Source organism: Miniopterus schreibersii, assembly GCF_964146895.1.
Source record: "Miniopterus schreibersii genome assembly, chromosome: 19".
Taxonomy (NCBI): domain Eukaryota; kingdom Metazoa; phylum Chordata; class Mammalia; order Chiroptera; family Miniopteridae; genus Miniopterus; species Miniopterus schreibersii.
The window spans coordinates 31569687-31587557 of NC_138119.1; the positions used below are offsets into that span (position 1 = coordinate 31569687).

The 17871-nt window shown below is 54.6% G+C and overlaps 1 protein-coding gene across 4 annotated transcripts in view; it reads right to left on the bottom strand.

The window, feature by feature from the left end:
• NFASC (neurofascin) overlaps positions 1-17871 on the bottom strand; it is a 160260-nt gene that overhangs the window by 13062 nt on the left and 129327 nt on the right. For 2 of the 4 annotated variants that reach the window (XM_081120684.1, XM_081120683.1), the window contains 2 exons: positions 14398-14520; positions 13212-13385 (listed from right to left, as the gene is read on the bottom strand). The exons of 1 other annotated variant lie outside the window; for it this stretch is intronic. In XM_081120684.1, coding sequence (XP_080976810.1) covers positions 13212-13385; positions 14398-14520 — 297 coding nt within the window. Of the gene's footprint in view, positions 1-681; positions 835-2013; positions 2131-5498; positions 5725-13200; positions 13386-14397; positions 14521-15867; positions 16073-17728; positions 17845-17871 lie in introns of all 4 variants that reach the window. One more of the 4 variants, XM_081120687.1, reaches the window with a different exon arrangement.

The window sequence follows — 17871 nt, forward strand, 5'->3', positions numbered from 1 at the left end:
TTCACTTGACACAATGAAGATGTGTCTCCATCCCCAGCTGAAGGCCCTTTAGAGCCAGGATGATCCTAATACTGGAAAATTTCTTCCCCTTTCCCTGCAAGGCAAAAGGCCAACTACTTTTAAGCCATAGCAAACTTAGAACAAAAATAAAATCCAAACAAATCCCAATCAACTTGTGTAACAAATGCACTTTGGAATTTTTTAACAGCAGACGACAGTGGCGAGGCAGTAACATACATGCTGACCCTTGGTTTTGTTCCTGGAGAGATTTCTGGGTCAAGGGCATTGGATGACCCTATCCCCTAATCCCACGGGCAGGAAGCAAGCCTGTGTCCACGGGACAGGCTATACCACACTCCAGCAGCCCCCACACCCGCCCTTGGGGACCAAGTGTGCAAGCACAGCAAAACAAATGTGGCCTCCTGGTCCTCACTCTACAGTCTGTTCCCTTGACTCCCCGCTCGACCCCAAAGGGTCAGAGGCGCGGTGGCCTCTCCACTGTGCATGCACCCTTGACTCCTCTCGTCTTGCTGGGAGCTGCAAACTATAAGAGCTGAGACACGCCATGCAAGGTGGGGAATGGTGGGGAGGGGTCTTCTTTCCGAGAGGAGCCAAGCAGGAAGCTGATGAGAATGAAATGCCCATGCTTGCAGGGGATGGCCAGGCCAGATCCCCTCTCACCTGTACTGGTCATAAACGTGATGATGGTACTGCTGATGCCCTCGTTGTCCCGGGGATAAACTCGCAATGTGTATGTCATCCCGGGATAGAGGTCTGTCAGCTGTACAGGCTGGGCCTGGGCCTTAACAGGGACAGTTTTTTTCGTATGGTTGCCTGGGGAACAGAAACCTCAGTCAGCCTAGGGCCAGGCATGAGGAGCTGGAGAGGCGGTGCTTAGGTTCCTGCCACCTGTTGAAGGTAGAAGCATGGAAGGGGCCAGGGGCCAGTGGGGCCAGGCCACCGCGAAGACCAGGAGGTCCCCAGGCAGCTCCCGCACCAGCCCTTCCACACACTGCTGACTCCTACATGACGGCCCTTCAGCAGAGGACCCTGCTCCCTCTCCTGGGGTTTTCTTTCCTCACCACCGACTTAGCACTACATATATCTGACCTACTTCCTTAAATTCTCAGGGTGTCAGCCAACGCTGTTGTCCTGAAGAGGGTCAGAGGGCCAGATAGCATCCCTCATGGTACTTGGACATGCTTCTCCTCTCTCACTGTGTGGAGCTCAGGAGAAGTGGGTGCCTCCGTGTCTGGAGTATAGGGTGGATGTGGGGGTAGGAAGCTGGAAAAGTACGGACCGAACTTGGGATTCTGGATTCTATGAATGTGACTCCCCTTTGGCCACAGAGAACTAAGGGTTGACTTGTTTTTTCCCCAGAGCTCTTCAGGTGGCCAGCTCAGCGGGTTAGCTGGCTTACTCACTTAAAGCACATGCCCTAGAGGCCTGCATGGTGGGCCTGACCTCCCAGGCACAGGGGCCTTCCCCAGAGGGGGCAGATATCCTGACCACGTTATAGCTTAATAGACCTGTACTATGGTCCCAAGATCCAGTTAAGTGGGAACAGCTCAGCTCAAGCCACCAGCTCCCTGAGACCAGTGACCCCGGTCTGTGTCTGACTATGGCCACTGGCATCCCTCTGAACAAAGCGCAGAACTGGACCTACCTGTCTTGGGGAGATATTAGGAAACAAGGATTCCGAGTTAAGGAGATCCACGCAGAGCTGAGATCCAGCTCTTTTGGGGGCTATTCAGAACCCTCATCTTGGGCAGGGGGTGGATGGAGGGCCCCCTTACCCAGGGCCTCCCCAACACACACAACCCTAGACCTCACTAACGGCTGCAGAAGCCCCTTCCTGCTCCTCAAGCCTGCTCCCCCACCTCACTGCTGCCTGAGCGCGTATCAATTTCATTAAGTCATAGTTAAGCCAGGCTGAGAGGCTCTGCGCCCGGGAGTCCACAGGGTCTCAGTAATGGCATCTATGCTGCCCGCCACCCACACAGCAATGCTTACTGTCAATGTACTCAACCACAAAGTCAGCTCCGGGCCCGAAATTGTGCTTCCAGGTGATGTTGGCCCATTTACTGTTGGGGAGCACCGTGACGTTCCATATAGACTGCTCGTCGGGGGCTGAAGGGCGGGTTAGGAGAGGAGTTAGTGGTGAGGAGGGAGGCAGCGCTGGAGACAGAGAGACAAACAGACGGACAGACATGAGCAGCCAGGAAAGGACAGAGTCAGAAGTGGCTGTGCACAGGGCCCGACAGAGCTCTAAGCGGCAGCTTTGGTGGCCAGGCCAGAGGTCGCCATCCAGATACGAGCAGGTGCAGTCGGGAGGACCCATACATAAGCGTGGGCTGGAAACTGTCTGTGGCCACACAGGTGGGGGGCTCACTCCCTTCCCAGATCACTGTCGTGGATGTGAATGGTGCAGTGAAGAGGGCCAGGAAAAAGCCTTGCTGGCTCGAGTGCAGACAGGGGAAGAAATGCGCCCACCTCTGTCCCTTTAACTACACACCTTCTACAGGAACGAGAGGGTAGCTTTCAGAGCCACTCAAGGGTTATGATGAGATTTGTAGGGAGGGCAGGACCAAACGTGGGAAAGCCTTAATGGGCTCCTAAAACTGGAGGAGAATGGTAACCAGACAGGTGACTCTGGTCTGAGGAGCCCTGGGGTCATTCTTAGTCACCCAAACCTCAAACTATGTGGAAGATGGCCTCAGGTTAAGGGGACCTAGGGTCCCAGGGCCCCAAGTAGAGACAGTCTGAAACCTTCCTCTCCTCCCACGGGCAAGGTGGGACCAAGAAAAGACAACTCCTTCTTAACACCCAACCCTCAGTGGTCCAGACACCAGAAGAATCTTGTTCTGTCAGCTTCTCAGCACCACAGTCTTTGAAGCTTGATCTCTGTGCAACACAGAAGCCATTAATTATCTAGTTTCTATGAGCTGGGAGCTACTTTATCAAAGCCACCGTGCTGTCTGAAACCATAGCCTGTGGACAGGAGAATGGTGCTAATCTTCAAACGTGATCATTTTTCAAGAGTCCCAGCAGTCCGATTACCCCATTTCCAAGCAAAGATTTAATAGCGGAGTAACTAGCATGAGGCCTTGTATTTCAAAGACTTTACAAGTGTGGCTCCTGTATATTTTATTAGCACGCAAGGGGGCCCTGTCACCAACTCACTTGTCAAAAGTAAATGAATAGAGTACATTGGTGATGCATTTATACATTATCTTTTTGACATGTGACTGAGTCTCCCGGGCTGGGAAGTGATAAAAGGTCTGGTCTTCACTTTAAAGCGCCTTCTCCACTACAACCTTGTCAGTTGTGGGTTGCCCCAGGTTGATGTGACTTGTGTTAGGTGAGAGACCAAGAAGGAGATTTCACTGATGGCACCATGGGGCATTCTCCATGGGGGGAGGGCAGAAGGTAGGCTTCTTTACCTATCTTCCAGATGTTTCCATTATACTGGGGGCTTTAGGCCACCCCACTCCCAGCTCTGTGGAATCTCATGGCTCTTGCTAGTGGGAATGAATTATGATTAGTCATGATTAGAGGACTTGATAAATAGCCAGAGAATTGGGTTTAAAGGATTGGCCACCAAAACAACAGTGACTCAAATCTCACTGTCTTAAAGGTCAATTGGATTGGGGCACTATTAGAAAAGGTCAAGTGATGGGAAACCAGAACAATTTATAGGTGGGAGTTAGTGGAAGGCACTGCCATGCAGAGACCGAGATGATGGCTACTGAAAAACTGAACGGTTCGAAGAGAAAGACCGAGAAGGAGGGCTATCGATGGCTAACAAAACAAGATGAGTGAGCCGGAGCATGGGTTGCTCTGCTGACTCCTAGAGTGTGAGAATTAGGGAAAATCCCTGGAAATCTGAAGAAGACCATACAAATAAAAAGTCCCCTTTTACCCTGAAAAAAGTAAACTTTTTGTCCTAAAATGAAAGACATGATAAGGATGAACATTTATTTGAAAAATCCTGGACACCAGAGCCATTCTGCCACACTAGGGAAGTGAGGATACTTGAGGGGTGTACCCAAGTTCTAAGGAGAAGATCAAGGGCATGGCCAGGCCCTCTGGCAGTTAGAAGTCGGGTGTAGGAGTCCCTGGGGCTAGTCCCATGTGGCAGCAAGGCCAATCTTTCCAGAGGGCAAGTAACTGCTGGTGAGCGAGACCTACTCCCCTTCCTCGTACTTGGTGCCTCTCTTCTGTGAACTCAAAGCATTCAGGTGGGACATGATGCCCCGCTTTAATGCAAAAGATACTTCCCTGTGGGATCCCAAAGAACACCCATCAGCAAATGCTGGCAGCAGCTTCTAACAGCCTAGCAGATTTCTCCTTGGCCAACTGTTTCCTAAGCGTATGTTGTTTAAATTCTGGATACTGCACCTTTAAAGCAAATCAGTGTTTCCAAGGTCTGAGGAGCACGTCAGCTACGGACCACCCATCTCCCCTTACAGCTCACATCACTCACGTAATTGAATGAAAGAAAACACGTGGGTTAGGCCTCCAGCTCATGCTAAGAGAAGTGGGCAAGGTGGGAGGCAGGCCTTGACAGGTGAAGGGAACTGCCGGGGAAATAGCTGCTGGACGAAGGTTCTGGGGGCTTCCTGCCAGCCCTCCGGCTGCATCACACTGACTTTACAGCTGGCCTGTGGGCACCACAAGCTAGAGGCCCTCCCCTCTATGGTAATAAGAGTGTTTAATGCTCGGTTCTTAGAAATATTGCTGGATCCTCAGGAAGTCTACTCAAGCGGGATGAACAGAGCAGCCTGGCCTAGCTGCATGATGCAGGAACAGCGCATACTGGCCCAGCAGGCCAGCCTGGGATCGATTCTTATCAGGCCCCTAGAAAGGCCGTGATTGTCCCGCCATGTGTGCAGCAGAGGAGCTGCAAGGGTGAGAGGGAAGAACACAGCACCTTGGGCAATACTGTTTCTGGGAAGCTCTGACTTTTTAGGAGAAAAGTCTGTAAGAGTGACCTGGGGGTAGAGGGGCAAGGGAAGAGCAGGGTTCTGGGAAGAGCTGCCTGGCATGGCCAGCCACTCCCCACTCCTTGGCCCTCTGTGCTGCAAGGCTGGGTGCCACATGGCCAGGGCAGGGCGCCTTCTCAGGACAGTAGTCGTGTCAGGCCCCTGTCCTTCCCTGCACTCTCTCCCTCCTGGAGCGCTCAGCCCCGAGCTCACTGCTTGACATGTAGTCGGAGGCAGCCCTACCATGCGGGACCCAGGGGTCCTGCCTGAGGAGTGTGGCCCTCTGTTAAAGGGATGGGGGTCTGAAGCGAGGACGAGGGGGGTGAAGTAGTGGGGAACCGTCCAAGGAGTGGGGGCAGGGGTACCCTGTGCCATGAGGCTACCGGACTGAGAATCCAGTTGTGTGTGTTTTCAAAGGAGAAACAAAGGAGGTGCTGGCCACCAGCATCCAGACCCCCGCCTGTCTGGGGCAGCCTGGGGGTGGAGGGACGGGAGCGTGGACAGCGGCAGTACCCGATTCGTGTGCCTTAGTCTCGGTGGTGGGAGGACTCTCCGCGGTGGTGGCGGCGGCAGTGGTTGTAGTAGTTGTGGCGACGGTGGTGGCGATGGTGGTAGGTGCGACAGTTGGGATGATGGGGACTGTTGTGGCTTCGGTGGTGGCAGCAGTGGCAGTAGCATCGGTACTGCTCACAGCGCCCGCGGCACCCACCGCGGTCGGGGACAACGTGGGAGGAGCTGAGAGGAAAATGTAAAACAGCCGGGTCTGGTTGGTTTGGGGCCACGGCCAGGACACGCGGCCCCACGTGCAAGGCGGGCAGCCCGGCGGCGAGACGGAGTTAGGCATCAGCTGCCTCCCCGCGTGACGGGCGGACGGTCAGACGGGTCACAGCGAAAGGACACAGCCGTGGGGCAGGAAGAGAATGAAGCCCTGTGTGTTTCATTTTCTTCTCATGGTCTGCGTGGCTCAAAGCACCCAGCATGCATCCAGCCAAGAGCAGGGATGAGGAAGGGAAGGGACATGTACCGAACCTCTCAGGCCTCAGGGACCACGGCCTGGGGTCCCAGGGCAAGAGCCACCCGTAACAGGCCAAGCAGCACCATGTCGGTCCAGACCCGGAGCCCGGCCTTGGAGGGGGGCGGACGGCTGGTTCCCGTCCTACAGGAGCACGGGGAAGCCTGCCATTCCCAACCATTCACCCACAAATGACTGTTTCCCCGCCTGCTTTAGGTCTAAGGCCACCAGGGGAACCCTCCCCACTCTGCGGAGCCTGCAGTGTGGCCCGGCCCCCGTCTCCGCTGCGGACCCTCCCGGCCTCTCCTCCCTTCCCCGTGGCCCGGTGACTGTCCTCCCTGCAGTTACCCATCCCACCCTGGACTGCAGGAACTGCCTTTCTCTCTAGGACATTAGGGTGCAGGCACCCCAATCCATTCTCCTTGTGTTAGAATGGGGCAAAGGAAGAATGGAAGCACCTCTTCCCGGCCCACAGCAGACAGCAATCCCAGTCACCAGCGAGATGCATGCTGTTATCTTTTTCGCACAGATCTCCAGGGGGTTTGAATCTGTGCCACCTCTCACGCCCTCATCTTCCATCCAAAGCTCACCTTCCACGTAGGTCAGCCCTTGGGGCTAAGTCTATGTGTGACCACATTTCCAGAAGCCCGCTTTCCTTCTATGAAGGGTCCTGGAAGCTAACAAAGGACTGCCTGCTCTTTAGTTCCAATACTGCTAAAGCTCGAGGATGTGAGAAGACTAATGGGGCAAATGAGAGGCAGAGCCGCCGCTGCTCCATCTCCTGTGAGCTGATCACGGCCTACGTGCTAGTGTCGACGCTAATGGGGCAGGAGGCAGGATGCTGACATGAGTAGGCAGCTCTAACTCCCAAGGAATAGTGACCTCCCACTCTACCGCAAATCTCCGTAAGTTCAGGAAAACAATATCCCCACTCCCCCAAAAGGGGAGCCAGGCCGGGGAGGGAGCCAGAGAGAAAATGGTCGGAGTGCTTTCCTCAGGGGTGAATGAAGAGACCCTAAGCTTCCCAGCAGAGCCTGCCAACAAAAGCCCTTTCATCCCCCTGGGCCTCCAATACTGCAAGTCCCCCATAGAGAGGGCTGATCCTGGGATCCCTGTCACTTCCCTATTTGCAAGATCAGAGGCATTACTGGGCCCTGAGGGTGCCGACCACAGAAGCCACACTGGGCAGCTGACTCTAGCACATCCTGAAGGATTCCTGGGCAGAGCACCGCTCAACTCACAGCCATCAGGAAGGTGTGCGGGGCTGGGGTGGGGACAATCTCCCTTTCACAGACATTATTCAAGGATATATTCAGACCAAGGTAGCCCCAGGCCTGGAAGGCTCAGTGCTATAAAAGCTAAGCATAAGGGGATTCATTTATCCCACCCACCAAGACAGACAGGCAGACAGACACATACATGGAAAAGCATGAGACCCACCAGGCAAAGGTCGGCTCTCTCCCAGGCCAGGTCCCTGATGGCTCCCATGGCCATGGACACACAACTGCTCCGTACTGTTGGAAGGAACCTCAAGAGGCTGTTTTGCCCAGGTGGGCCGGGACTGCTCTAATTTTCTAATAATTTCTGGCAAATGCAATGTTCACAGGGCCTCCCTTTTCTATGATTATTTAAAAGGTGTCATAAAACACACACCTTAAAAGGCTTAAGTCATCCCACTCTGTGAAGCAGAGATTTGGGCCTCCCTGCCTACACACACAGGGTGTTACATTTCCCAAGCTATCCATTCTCTCACGTGTCCCTTGGTCCTTGTACAGAGGTACACACGCTCACACTCACACAGCCAGAATCACACATGCTACCCTGTGTGTCCCAGCGAGCAGCCTTAGGGGCAGAGATGCTGAGAGAGGCAGGGATAGAGTGAGTTCTCCCTGGGCCTGCTGGTCAGACAAGAATGACAAAGGGCTTGAGCATGCTTCCACATAGTCATGTCCCCTCCCTCTGATGGTCCCCTTTGCTGGGTGTGACTGAAAGGAAGGGATTCTCTCTGATGATGGTTACCTAGTTGCTCTTCCTTTGCTCAGTGGCAACAGTCTCAGGGTATTAGTGAGAGGCAAGGAACTTTTGCTTCCCAGGCATCACTGGAGTCACCTTGGAGGACGCAACCTTATCTGAGGTCACAATTGGCAGAGACCACTCATTAGCTATGTCTCATGGCTGGATGAGGCTGGAAAGGTGGGGAGAACAGAGGCAAGGAGAGGCTCCAAGGGGAAGGAAGGGACAGAGGGTCAGGTGAGTGAGTTGTCAGAGGAGTGTACAGGTGGGGAAAGGAAGGGAAGGAAGGGGAAAGGAGGGGAAGGGAGGTTTTCCATGGGGAATGTGCCCAGTGCTCAGGTCAAAGGGGGTTCAGGTGATTTCATGCCCTGGGGTGGGGTTGGGTAGAGGACAGAAGGGAAATAAAGCCCAGAAGCGGGGATTATCCACAAAGTAGCCCCAGTCTGGACAGACATATTGCTAGGTCACCTCCAGCCACAGCAGGAACTAGTGGTTGGAAAACCACCCTGCCTCAGTGGAGACCACCAGCCTGGCAACTGAGAGGAAGGGGGATCCAGAGCTGGAAGCACAGGACCTGGGCCCGAAGGCAGCATCTACCTAATGGTTGCCTGATGCACGCTGGAAGGCGCCCCAGCCATGGCCGAAGGCTTTCCACCAGTTTCAGGAACGCCATGTAGGAGATGGGGAAAATTGAGAAAAGATGACACGTCTGTTATTCATCTCTCTGACCCCAGAACCTGTCATGGAGCTGCCTGCCCAACATTTACAGATCTGAGCTGAGTCAAAGATGAGGACAGCAGTTTCCAGACATTTCCAGGTGGAAGGTTCAGTCCAAAAAAAGCCCACATGGTGCACGGACTGCTCTGGCCAGATCACAGATGGCCAGGACAGATGGGCAGCTGTCCTAAGAGACAGCAGGTATGGTGCACGGCGGGGGTCATCTTCACTGGGTGAGATACAAACAGATCAGTTTTGGGGAAAACCACCCAGGTTTGGGGAGGATGAGAGGAAAGGGAGCAGTGGGCCAGAAATCAGGCCCATGTCAAAAACGTAGAGCCTGGGTCCCATTGCCTGCCACCCGCAGACTGTGCAGAGGGCCTCACACACTCAAAGCTGAGAAGAGCTTATGATCTCATCTCATTACAAAGAAGGGCAGGGAGCCTCTACGTACGACCATGTCCCATGGAAGCTGGAGCCCAGGAAACAACACACTGACTGAGGGACCGAGACCCTGCGCTCATTCTGCAGACCACGAGCTTGGACCTCTTCCAGATGGGAAGTACAAGTGGGGTGCTTGGAATCACACCCATCCCCCTTGCAACTGCCACTCACGACAGGCATGGATGCCCTGTGAGCAACAGACTCCCTGCCACCAGACCCACCTGCCTTGGGTCCCCGGGTGCCAGGATGGGGGAGGTGGACCGCGAGCTGCTTGACCAATGAGCTTCCAGCTGACTCTCCTGGTGCCCTCCCCGTGTCTCATCACTAAGTCTGCTCAGACTGCCCTGCGCGCCTGCTGTAACAGGCCCGAAGAGGCCTGAAGAAGTCAGAGCAGCCCCCAGAGGACTGGGGAGGGGGAGGGAGAGGGGGATGGCAGAGCCCCACCCACACATCTGGCTGACAAAACAAAGGCAAACTGAAGGAAGCAGGGTGTGCAACAGAAACAGAATCAACCTAAAAGGGGGTGGGGGTAAATGAGTGAAGGTGGGCAGGAAACCAAATTGGGCAAAGCAGCATCCTCATCATAAGCCACCCCTCAGATCCCTCACCTGGTTCTCAGTTCTCCCTGCTGCCTAGAGCCCGAGGAGGCTCTGGCAAGCCCTTGCCCATAGCCCTTGCTCTGCCAGGGCAAGCCTTGTTCTCGGCTCCAAGGAGCAGGCGAAGGAAGCCTGGAGTCCCCTGCCTAGTGTCTCCAGCCTGAGGATAGGCCTTCTGTGGTGATGCACCCTTAGATGTTCCTCCAGCCCACAAAAGAGGACTTGAGAGGAGAAACTTGGTTACCAAGTCGGCTCCTACGCTGGGACCTGCCTATCCAACTCCTCACTTGGGTGCATCAACCTCCCAGAACGAGTGGAGACTGTTCTTAATGCTGAAGACTCTCAGAAGCTGGGTTTCTGAAAGGTGAGGGGACAATCAGTCTGTGGCGCTCAAAGACTCCAGATCCTGGAGCGCCTGACTCTACCCAAGGCTATGCACGCTGGTTCTCACTGACCAGAACCCACGGGAGGTGGCAGAGCTGGTGCCGGGCCCCCATGCAGCATGCAAGGCCAGCATGCACAGTGTGCTCACCCACAGGTCACCCTTCCAGGGCCTGGCGGACTAGCCGGGGGACAGGGCCCAGCTGTGCCCACTCGCAGTGCAGCATTCCTTCTCGGGGCACAGCCGGCCACCCGAAGGCTGCTGACCCTCTCTCTGTGCCGAGATGTCAGTCAAACCCAGGCAAGGCCCCAGGCGGTTCAAGGAAGTAATCACCCGGGTTCAGAGAAAGCTCTGGCTCCAGAGAACAGGTCTGGAGCCCATGCGTGTGGGGTCCCTTCTAAGTCATCCTCCCCCTCAATGGGGTGCAAATAGGAAGTGGGGGGAGGAGGGTGTGTTTGCCTCTGGTCCCACTCTCTGCACACATCCTCGACAGTCTGGCTGCCCAACCACTGAAAGGGTGAGTCTGGCGCATGCTTTCTCCCGAGCCTCTCCCTCCTCTGCCTTGGCTGGGCTCCGCCTGCATCGTCCCATGCCATGCCCATTACCTCCGCTGCTGGTACGGTACCTGCGGTTGGAGTAGCTTCAGAACACAGCGCCCAAGATGGCCAGAGAGGGAGAAAGGATATGAGAGGGAAGAGAAAACAGAATACAGGTGAAACACAGGACAAGCAGGCAGAGGGGGCTCTAGTGCAAACCTGACCGGACAGTGTGGTCAGGTGCTGGCCACCGCCCTGAGGATGCCAACTAGTGTTCAGGGCTCTTGTTCGACTCCACTGGGGTCTGGTGCGTCTCTATATAAAATGTTCCATCTGGGTCTTGGAGACTTTTCTAATACACTCTGACTCTACTTCTACTCAAGGACTCTCATCTAAGAGGTGGTGGCTGGCACAGTCCCCCTAGAGTGTTGTGATCCTAGGTCTTTCACCAGGATGATGTCCTGCCCTGGCTGGGCTGACCTTTATGAAGCAGGCTGGGTGATCCTCCAAGATGCCAGGAATTGAGGGCATAAGGTGTAGGTGGTGCAGGAGGACACCAGCCCAGACAAAAGAATGGTTCCGGTACCTTTGGGGGTAGATGTTGGATAGTGCTGGGGTGGATGGGAGGAGGGGGAGCGTATTTGCCCGAACCCTCCCCACACTACCTCGGCCTGGGAACGATGACAGACCACAGCCCTGAGGCGCCTGTCCTGCTCTGCAACCTCCGTTCTTTCCTACCAGTTGTACTTTATGAAATAAGAAACCCAACTGTGGACTGAGCCCTAAAAGGAATTCCTGAATTTGCTATAAATCCCGAAGTTGAGAAGAAAGCCTTTGTCCTCTTGTTGCCGGGAGCTGCAGAACTTTCCCTTGGTGGTCATTGGGGCTAGACAACGCATCTTTATCTGATGTCTATCCTGGGGTGGACAGGGGCGGGAGAAGAGGCTCTCTTTATGTATCTCCTTAGAGTTACGTAATCAAGAAAGTGCATCATCTCTGGCCTGGCCATGCCTTTAGTAATAGGTATGTATCAAGCACTTACCCAAAGTCCCCCAGCCCTAATAAACCACCCAATGGGGTTGGAAGGCCAAACTAGGAGGGGAGATTATTGTGTGGCTCATTCCTGGTTTACAAGACAAGAGAGGACCACAGAAAGGACCATAAGCCTTTCTCCAGCTCCTGCCCCCCACTTCCACCCCCACCCCCACCCCGGTGCTGGCCCACTGGCGAGGGGAGCAGGGGCTGGAAAGGGATGCAGGGCTGCCTAGGAAGCTAAACTGGGAGCCAGGGTAAGGGTAAGGCAGCAGAAGCAGCAGGGCCTGGCAGCCCTGGGGAATGAAGCACCAATGCTCTCCTGGGTGGGGGTCGTTCTCAGGAGGGCTGATCTGGGCCAGGACCGGGCTGCTGAACCTCAGCCTTCTGGAGAAAGCACGGGACACGATAATCTCCTGCCAGCTTCACGGATCCCCACTCTCATCACCTCTTCCTTGAAGTCTTCCCTTGCGGCCTCAATCCCCCAGCCCCTGCACAACCACACACCTTGCTCATCTACACATAACATTCCTCATGCTAAACGGCGACTGGACGCTCTTGTGGATTCTCCCCTTCTAGGCTGTGCGCTTATTGCCTATCACCCCCTATTTCTGGCACAGTGTCCTGCACCTCACATTGTGGGTGCTCAAGAAATGGCTTTTGAATAGACCACCGTACCCCCGGAGAGGCAGTGGGATTCCCCCTTTCATAGGGGATCACTGATATCAAAGCTTCTACAGTCACAGCCCTGAAGAAGCTCCTGGGTATCAGTCAGCATGTGCAGGTGGGCCCGGAGCCCCCTCTAGTGGAGTTCTCAGGCAGGTGCAGCTCCAGTGAGGATGCTAAGCTCCTGGAAGATGCCGGGACCCAGGAGATGAGGCCATTTGCTCTCTCTGAAGCTAGTTTGGCAAATGGCTGTTTCCCAACTCTCCTTCCTCTCCACAGCCTGACAACTCACTAAGTTCAGGCCGCAAGGAGGGACTACATCTGCTCATGATCCAGGCAGGTGGCCTCAGTCAAGGCTTCCTTGGCCTCCTTGGCCCCACATGCCCTCGGGGGAAATAGGAGTGTCCCCAGAGCCCTCATGGGGCTCCCATGGAGCCTTCATGCTCCCTCATCAGGTGAGCACTTTCACTATTCCTTGGAGTTCATTAGCATATGTGCTTCCAACACACTTCCCCTCCTCTCCTCATCTCTGCTCAGGACTCAGGTTCTCTTCCGTACCCCCCACCAGAGGGAGAGATGACAGATGTTAAGTGGCTGAGCAAGTCAAGGCAGTGTGGGGACCCAGGTCTGATGACAAGTCTGAGGAGATCTGAGTTGTCCAGACATCGCCGAAACCTACCTGTCAGCATACAAGGCGGGCTCTCTGCTTCAAGGGCCAAAGGACCTGCAGCCTCATTTCCTCTCTGTCCCGGGAGGCCGGGCAGAGGGTTTCTCTGGCATCTGATTAGCTGGGCCTGGTCATCCCTGAGGCTGCCACAGTGCACCTACCTTCATTTGGGGGTGCCGGCGACTCCTCCGTGACTGCTTCCCCAGAGCCCACCTGCGTCCTGGCGCTCAGGGTGAAGCGGTAGCGTGACACAGGGTCTGCTCTTTGCACCGTGAACTTGGTCTGATTGGGAGAGAAGTTCTCCACCATCTGCTTCCCTACTTTGGTTCCATTAACTGGGGAGAGAGAGGTAAGTGGAGTTGAACTGTGGCGATGCCGACCCCGATGGGTTATACAATCTGCAGCTGGAAGGAGCAAACCTTCCCCACTCTGCTGGAAAGGGAGACGGTGGACCCTGCCCCGTGTGTGCACCTGAGGACTCGGGGGATGGGAGATTTGGTTCAAAGGCAGTGTGCAGGGCAAGAACTCCTTTCTGCCTGTTTGATGACACACCAGGGTCAATACTTTTTCACTCATCTTGTTATCTCTAGCTCACTGCAAAGTCATGTGGCTGATTCTGAAAGACTCAGTTTATAATCCCCAAGCCTTTTCAACAAGGACAAAACTTAGGAGTTTCTTTCTTCCTTTCAAACAGAACTAGGGCAAACCCACTAGAGCTTTTGGTGGTTAATGCCTCCTGTTCACTGTACCTCAAGAGATCGATCTGGAGCAGCATTCAAGCATACAACATATTAAAACTGTTAACACAATACGCAGCCCCTGGAGCTTCCCAAGGAGGTACACCACCACCTACTTTAGAGGGCTTAATGTTCTCAAATGTAATGACACTCCTGTCCCTGCATGGTGACACTGAACTCCCAAGGTGAGGTCTTCCCAACCCAGGCTCCAAATTCTACATACAGCTGCCTTCCCGAAACCGACTCCTTGCTAAGGTGGCCCTGAGTGTTGGGCGGGTTCCTGGGCAGGTACTGTCTCCCCCCTGGATGGACGTTCTGTCAGATGAGGAACTCCTTCTCCTAGACTTGTAGGTGTTGGAGACTATAAGGCCCCTGAGGGCTGGGGTTGGACCCCTTATTAGACCAGAAGCTCCCTTTGTCTCATGGGGCTGACTAGAAGCTCCGTGCAGGAGGGCTTGTTAGGAAAGCAGGGACTGGGTCTCATCTGCCTCCCCTAATCCTAAGGGGAACTGTCTCCTGGCAATGCCCTCTACACCACAGGCTCCCCTGTTCCTTAGGGAAAGTGGGTTTCTGATCTCCAGGTTATCAAGAGAAAGCAGAGCAAACGTACAGGCCAAATATCTGAGAGAATATCCAGTGAGGATCCCATTGGGGTGCTCTGGATGGTCCCACTCCAGGTTGATTGTCTGCAGGTTGGGCTGCCGGACTCGGAAACGCCTGGGGGCACTGGGTACTTGGGGAAGGAGAAGAGAGGGGGGGAGGTGAAGGGGAGAGGAGGGGGGTGGGCAGGGTGGGGAAAACAAAACAAAGCACAAGTATGAAGGCACTGATCTAGGGCAACCCCAAGCTAGGCAGCTGCTAAGCCAGAGCCCATCTCCCATCCAGGATGGTGTTTCCCTGGTTCAGGACGAGCATGGCTCAGACTCTGTTTAAATGGAGGAAGTAAGTCAAGGTCTCCTTTAGCAACTACCCTGGATTCGGCACATTAGGCTCCGATCCTGCAAAGACACCACCAAGAGGGGCAGAGCAAGTCTCACGCAGGGAAACAACTGTCCCTGTCTCCTACAGAGGCCGCAGCTCCTGATCCTCAGACAAGGATTCTCACCTCTGGGTCCAAGCAGCAGGCCCAGGCCTCGGAGGTGAGGCTGCTGGGTTCAGAGGGGAGAGGAAAGAAAACCAAGACGGAGCCCGTGGAGGTGAGAAGCAGGGGCGAAGGGGAGAGGCGGGTGGTAAAAGCCAAACGAGGGGGGAAAGACGGGAATAAAGAAGACAACTGGCGGGTGTCAGGTGGTTAGAGCGCCGTCCTAATAATCCAAGGTCATGGGTGGATCCCCGGTCAGGGCACATACAAGAATCAACCAAGGAATGCACAAATAAATGGGGCAACAAATCAATGTTTCTCTCTCTCTAAAATTGATAAAAAAAAGAAAAAGAAAAGATGAGGGAAGAACAAAGGAGAGTCGAGAGAGGAGGCAGAGGAAAGTAACAGTTAAGAAAGTTGGGAGGAGAAACAGAAACGGATGAAGGAAGCACCAAGCCAACGAGGGGACTGGCGAGCACAGGAGATGAACTGGGGATGCCGTGGGTGTCTGCCTTCTGGGACTAGGCAACCATGAGCCTGTAGGAGGCAGGTGCCCCTCTGCAGGGCCACTGCACCCATGGCCAACAATCTCAGCGAGAGCTTCTTGATTGCAGTGGTGAGAGCTCTAGGTCCTGGGTGCTGGCGAACAGACCAGATGCCTCTAGGTGGTCAGGGTGACTGCACTTCAGCCTCAGGAGGTGGCAGGCAGCCCGGGCTCCCGCAGTGCCCTGGGCGTCAGTCTGTACGGCCCATCTGGAATTACGTCCTCAGGCCACACAAGTATTCTCTTGAGGTACAACCTCATCAGGGCAGGCCAACTAGGCGACACAGTGCTGTGTGGGAATGGTGGGAGCTGCTCAGCTCACAGGTCATCTGCTCCTTGAGGTCATGCAGAGGTCAACTGGTGCTGTCCATGCCAAGCCACAGTGAGCTGCTCCAGTCCACCCGAGTGCGGTACCCTTGTCCTGCCCACCCTGAAGAGCTGCAGGCCAGACCTACCTCCTTCCGGGGTGGTGAACTCCTTGGTTTCACTGCGAGGCCCATCGCCTCTCCCATTGACCACAACCATCTCCAGCTTGTAGTTACTGTAGGGAAAGAGGCGGGACACCACACCCCGGAGGCGGTCACCAGGGAAGCCGGCTTGCTGTCTCTTCTGAGACACCCACAGGCTCTTCAGTAAGCTGCTCTCCCTCCAGTAGTAGGCCTTCAGGACAGAGGCAGGCCGGTGAGGGGACGCCAGGCAGAGCTGGGTTAGTTGTTAGTGGTGGTGGTAGCGACCGGTCTTCCCTTTGCTTGCCACAGGCTCCAGATCCCAAATGAACTCATCAGTCCCACACAGGGCTGGGGAAGTGGCCTGACAGTTCCCATTCATTAGCCACTAGCGAGTATGAATGGATGTCAAACAAGAAATAGGGCTTTTGGTGTGAATCACCTCTCTGGAGAACAGGCAAGTTGGCCAGACTTACAGCTGTGCTGCTTCGCCATGAGCCTTATTTCCAAGCTGGGGAACAGGCTGCTTAGGAGTCTGAGCCAAAACCACAAATATAAGCCGAGGGTCCAAGCATGGAAAGCTCTGTCCTGTGCTAAGAGATCACACCCCCTGAGTCAGTTTAGTAAGGTTTAAGACAGACAGCAGAGGGGAGGTGAAAAGTAGTGGGTTACCCCCAGAAGTCTGAATATGAGAAAGGGTAGAGAAACCCTTTGAAGTCAAATGTTTCTTTTAATATTGTTTGAAGACCTTTAGACTGGGATAGACATGTGCCCAAGTCAGTGAGATGCCAGGCTGCCTGGTGGCGAGAGCTTGGATGGGATGGCCTATGGAAGGTGGCAGTGTCACAGTAATGTTGAGTCTGTGACACAGATATGATTAGCATGGGTAGGAAGCTCCAGGTCAGGCTGCCGCACCAGCATCACCCAGGCCTCCAACCGCAAGAGGAGGAAGTGCAGACTTAAGAGGGGGACCCAATGGGCCCTTTAGCCAGAAAAATCTCCAGGCGAGTAGGTCAAGGGTACAAGCCAACTGTTAGGGAAGAGCTCGTTCAAGTGTATCCATCATCTTGCTTGCCTTCCCCCATGTTCAAATTCATTTCCAAGAAGAGACAGACCCCCTCCACTCTGCCCTAATTATCTACCAGCCAACGCTCAATGATCCCTGAGGTCACAGGACCTGTGTTATCCCGTGGCTATAGCCGCCCTCCCCTCCCAGGCAATTTTAAATAGAGCCACTCATAGGAAGAGCCTTGCATACCCTGGGTTTTTCTCCCTTCCCCCAACTCAGCTCACCCTCTCAAAGAAGAGAGAAGATGAGCAGAAACTGCTTATAGGCAGGAGGACCAGGAGAAGCCATGAGCCCGGATAATCCATGTCCTGGATAACCCGGAGCTGGCTGCGGCAACGGGGAAGGCCTTTGTACCCTTTTAGTGGTTACACCTGTTAGTTGGGGCTTCACAGAATCAGACTGGGTGAGGCAAGCAGCCCAGCGGGGACCATTAGGAGCAGGCAGGGGTAGCTCAATGGTGCTTCAACAGAGCCTCTGAGGATGCGTGTGCATCTGCTCACGTCTTACAAGTAGGTGTGCGATGCAACACCCACCCAAACCCACCACCTTCACGTGATTTTCTGCTGAGCAGAATCTCTCAGCATTTCCACTGTAGGACACAGCTGGAGGTGTGTGTGTCCATATATATATTTGAGTATAATTTTGAGGAGATAGCCCTAGACATCGTCTTCTTGAATCAACTCTGGATTCAACAGCTACGCCTAGGGCCCCTTCCAAATATCTCATGGCCTGCATCTGCTACCCCCTTGCCCTGGTTACGGAGCTGGGTAGTTAGGCGGGGTGGGGAGCTGGCTTCCTCACTCGGTACTCTCTGAGCTGGCCCTGGACCGTGTCGGAGTAGACGCGGTTCCACTGAAGGCTGATGGCCGTGCTGTTCAGGACTCGGATTTTAACGTCAGTGGGTGCAGCCCTGGGATCTGCAATGTGTGGGGACAGAGAGCAGG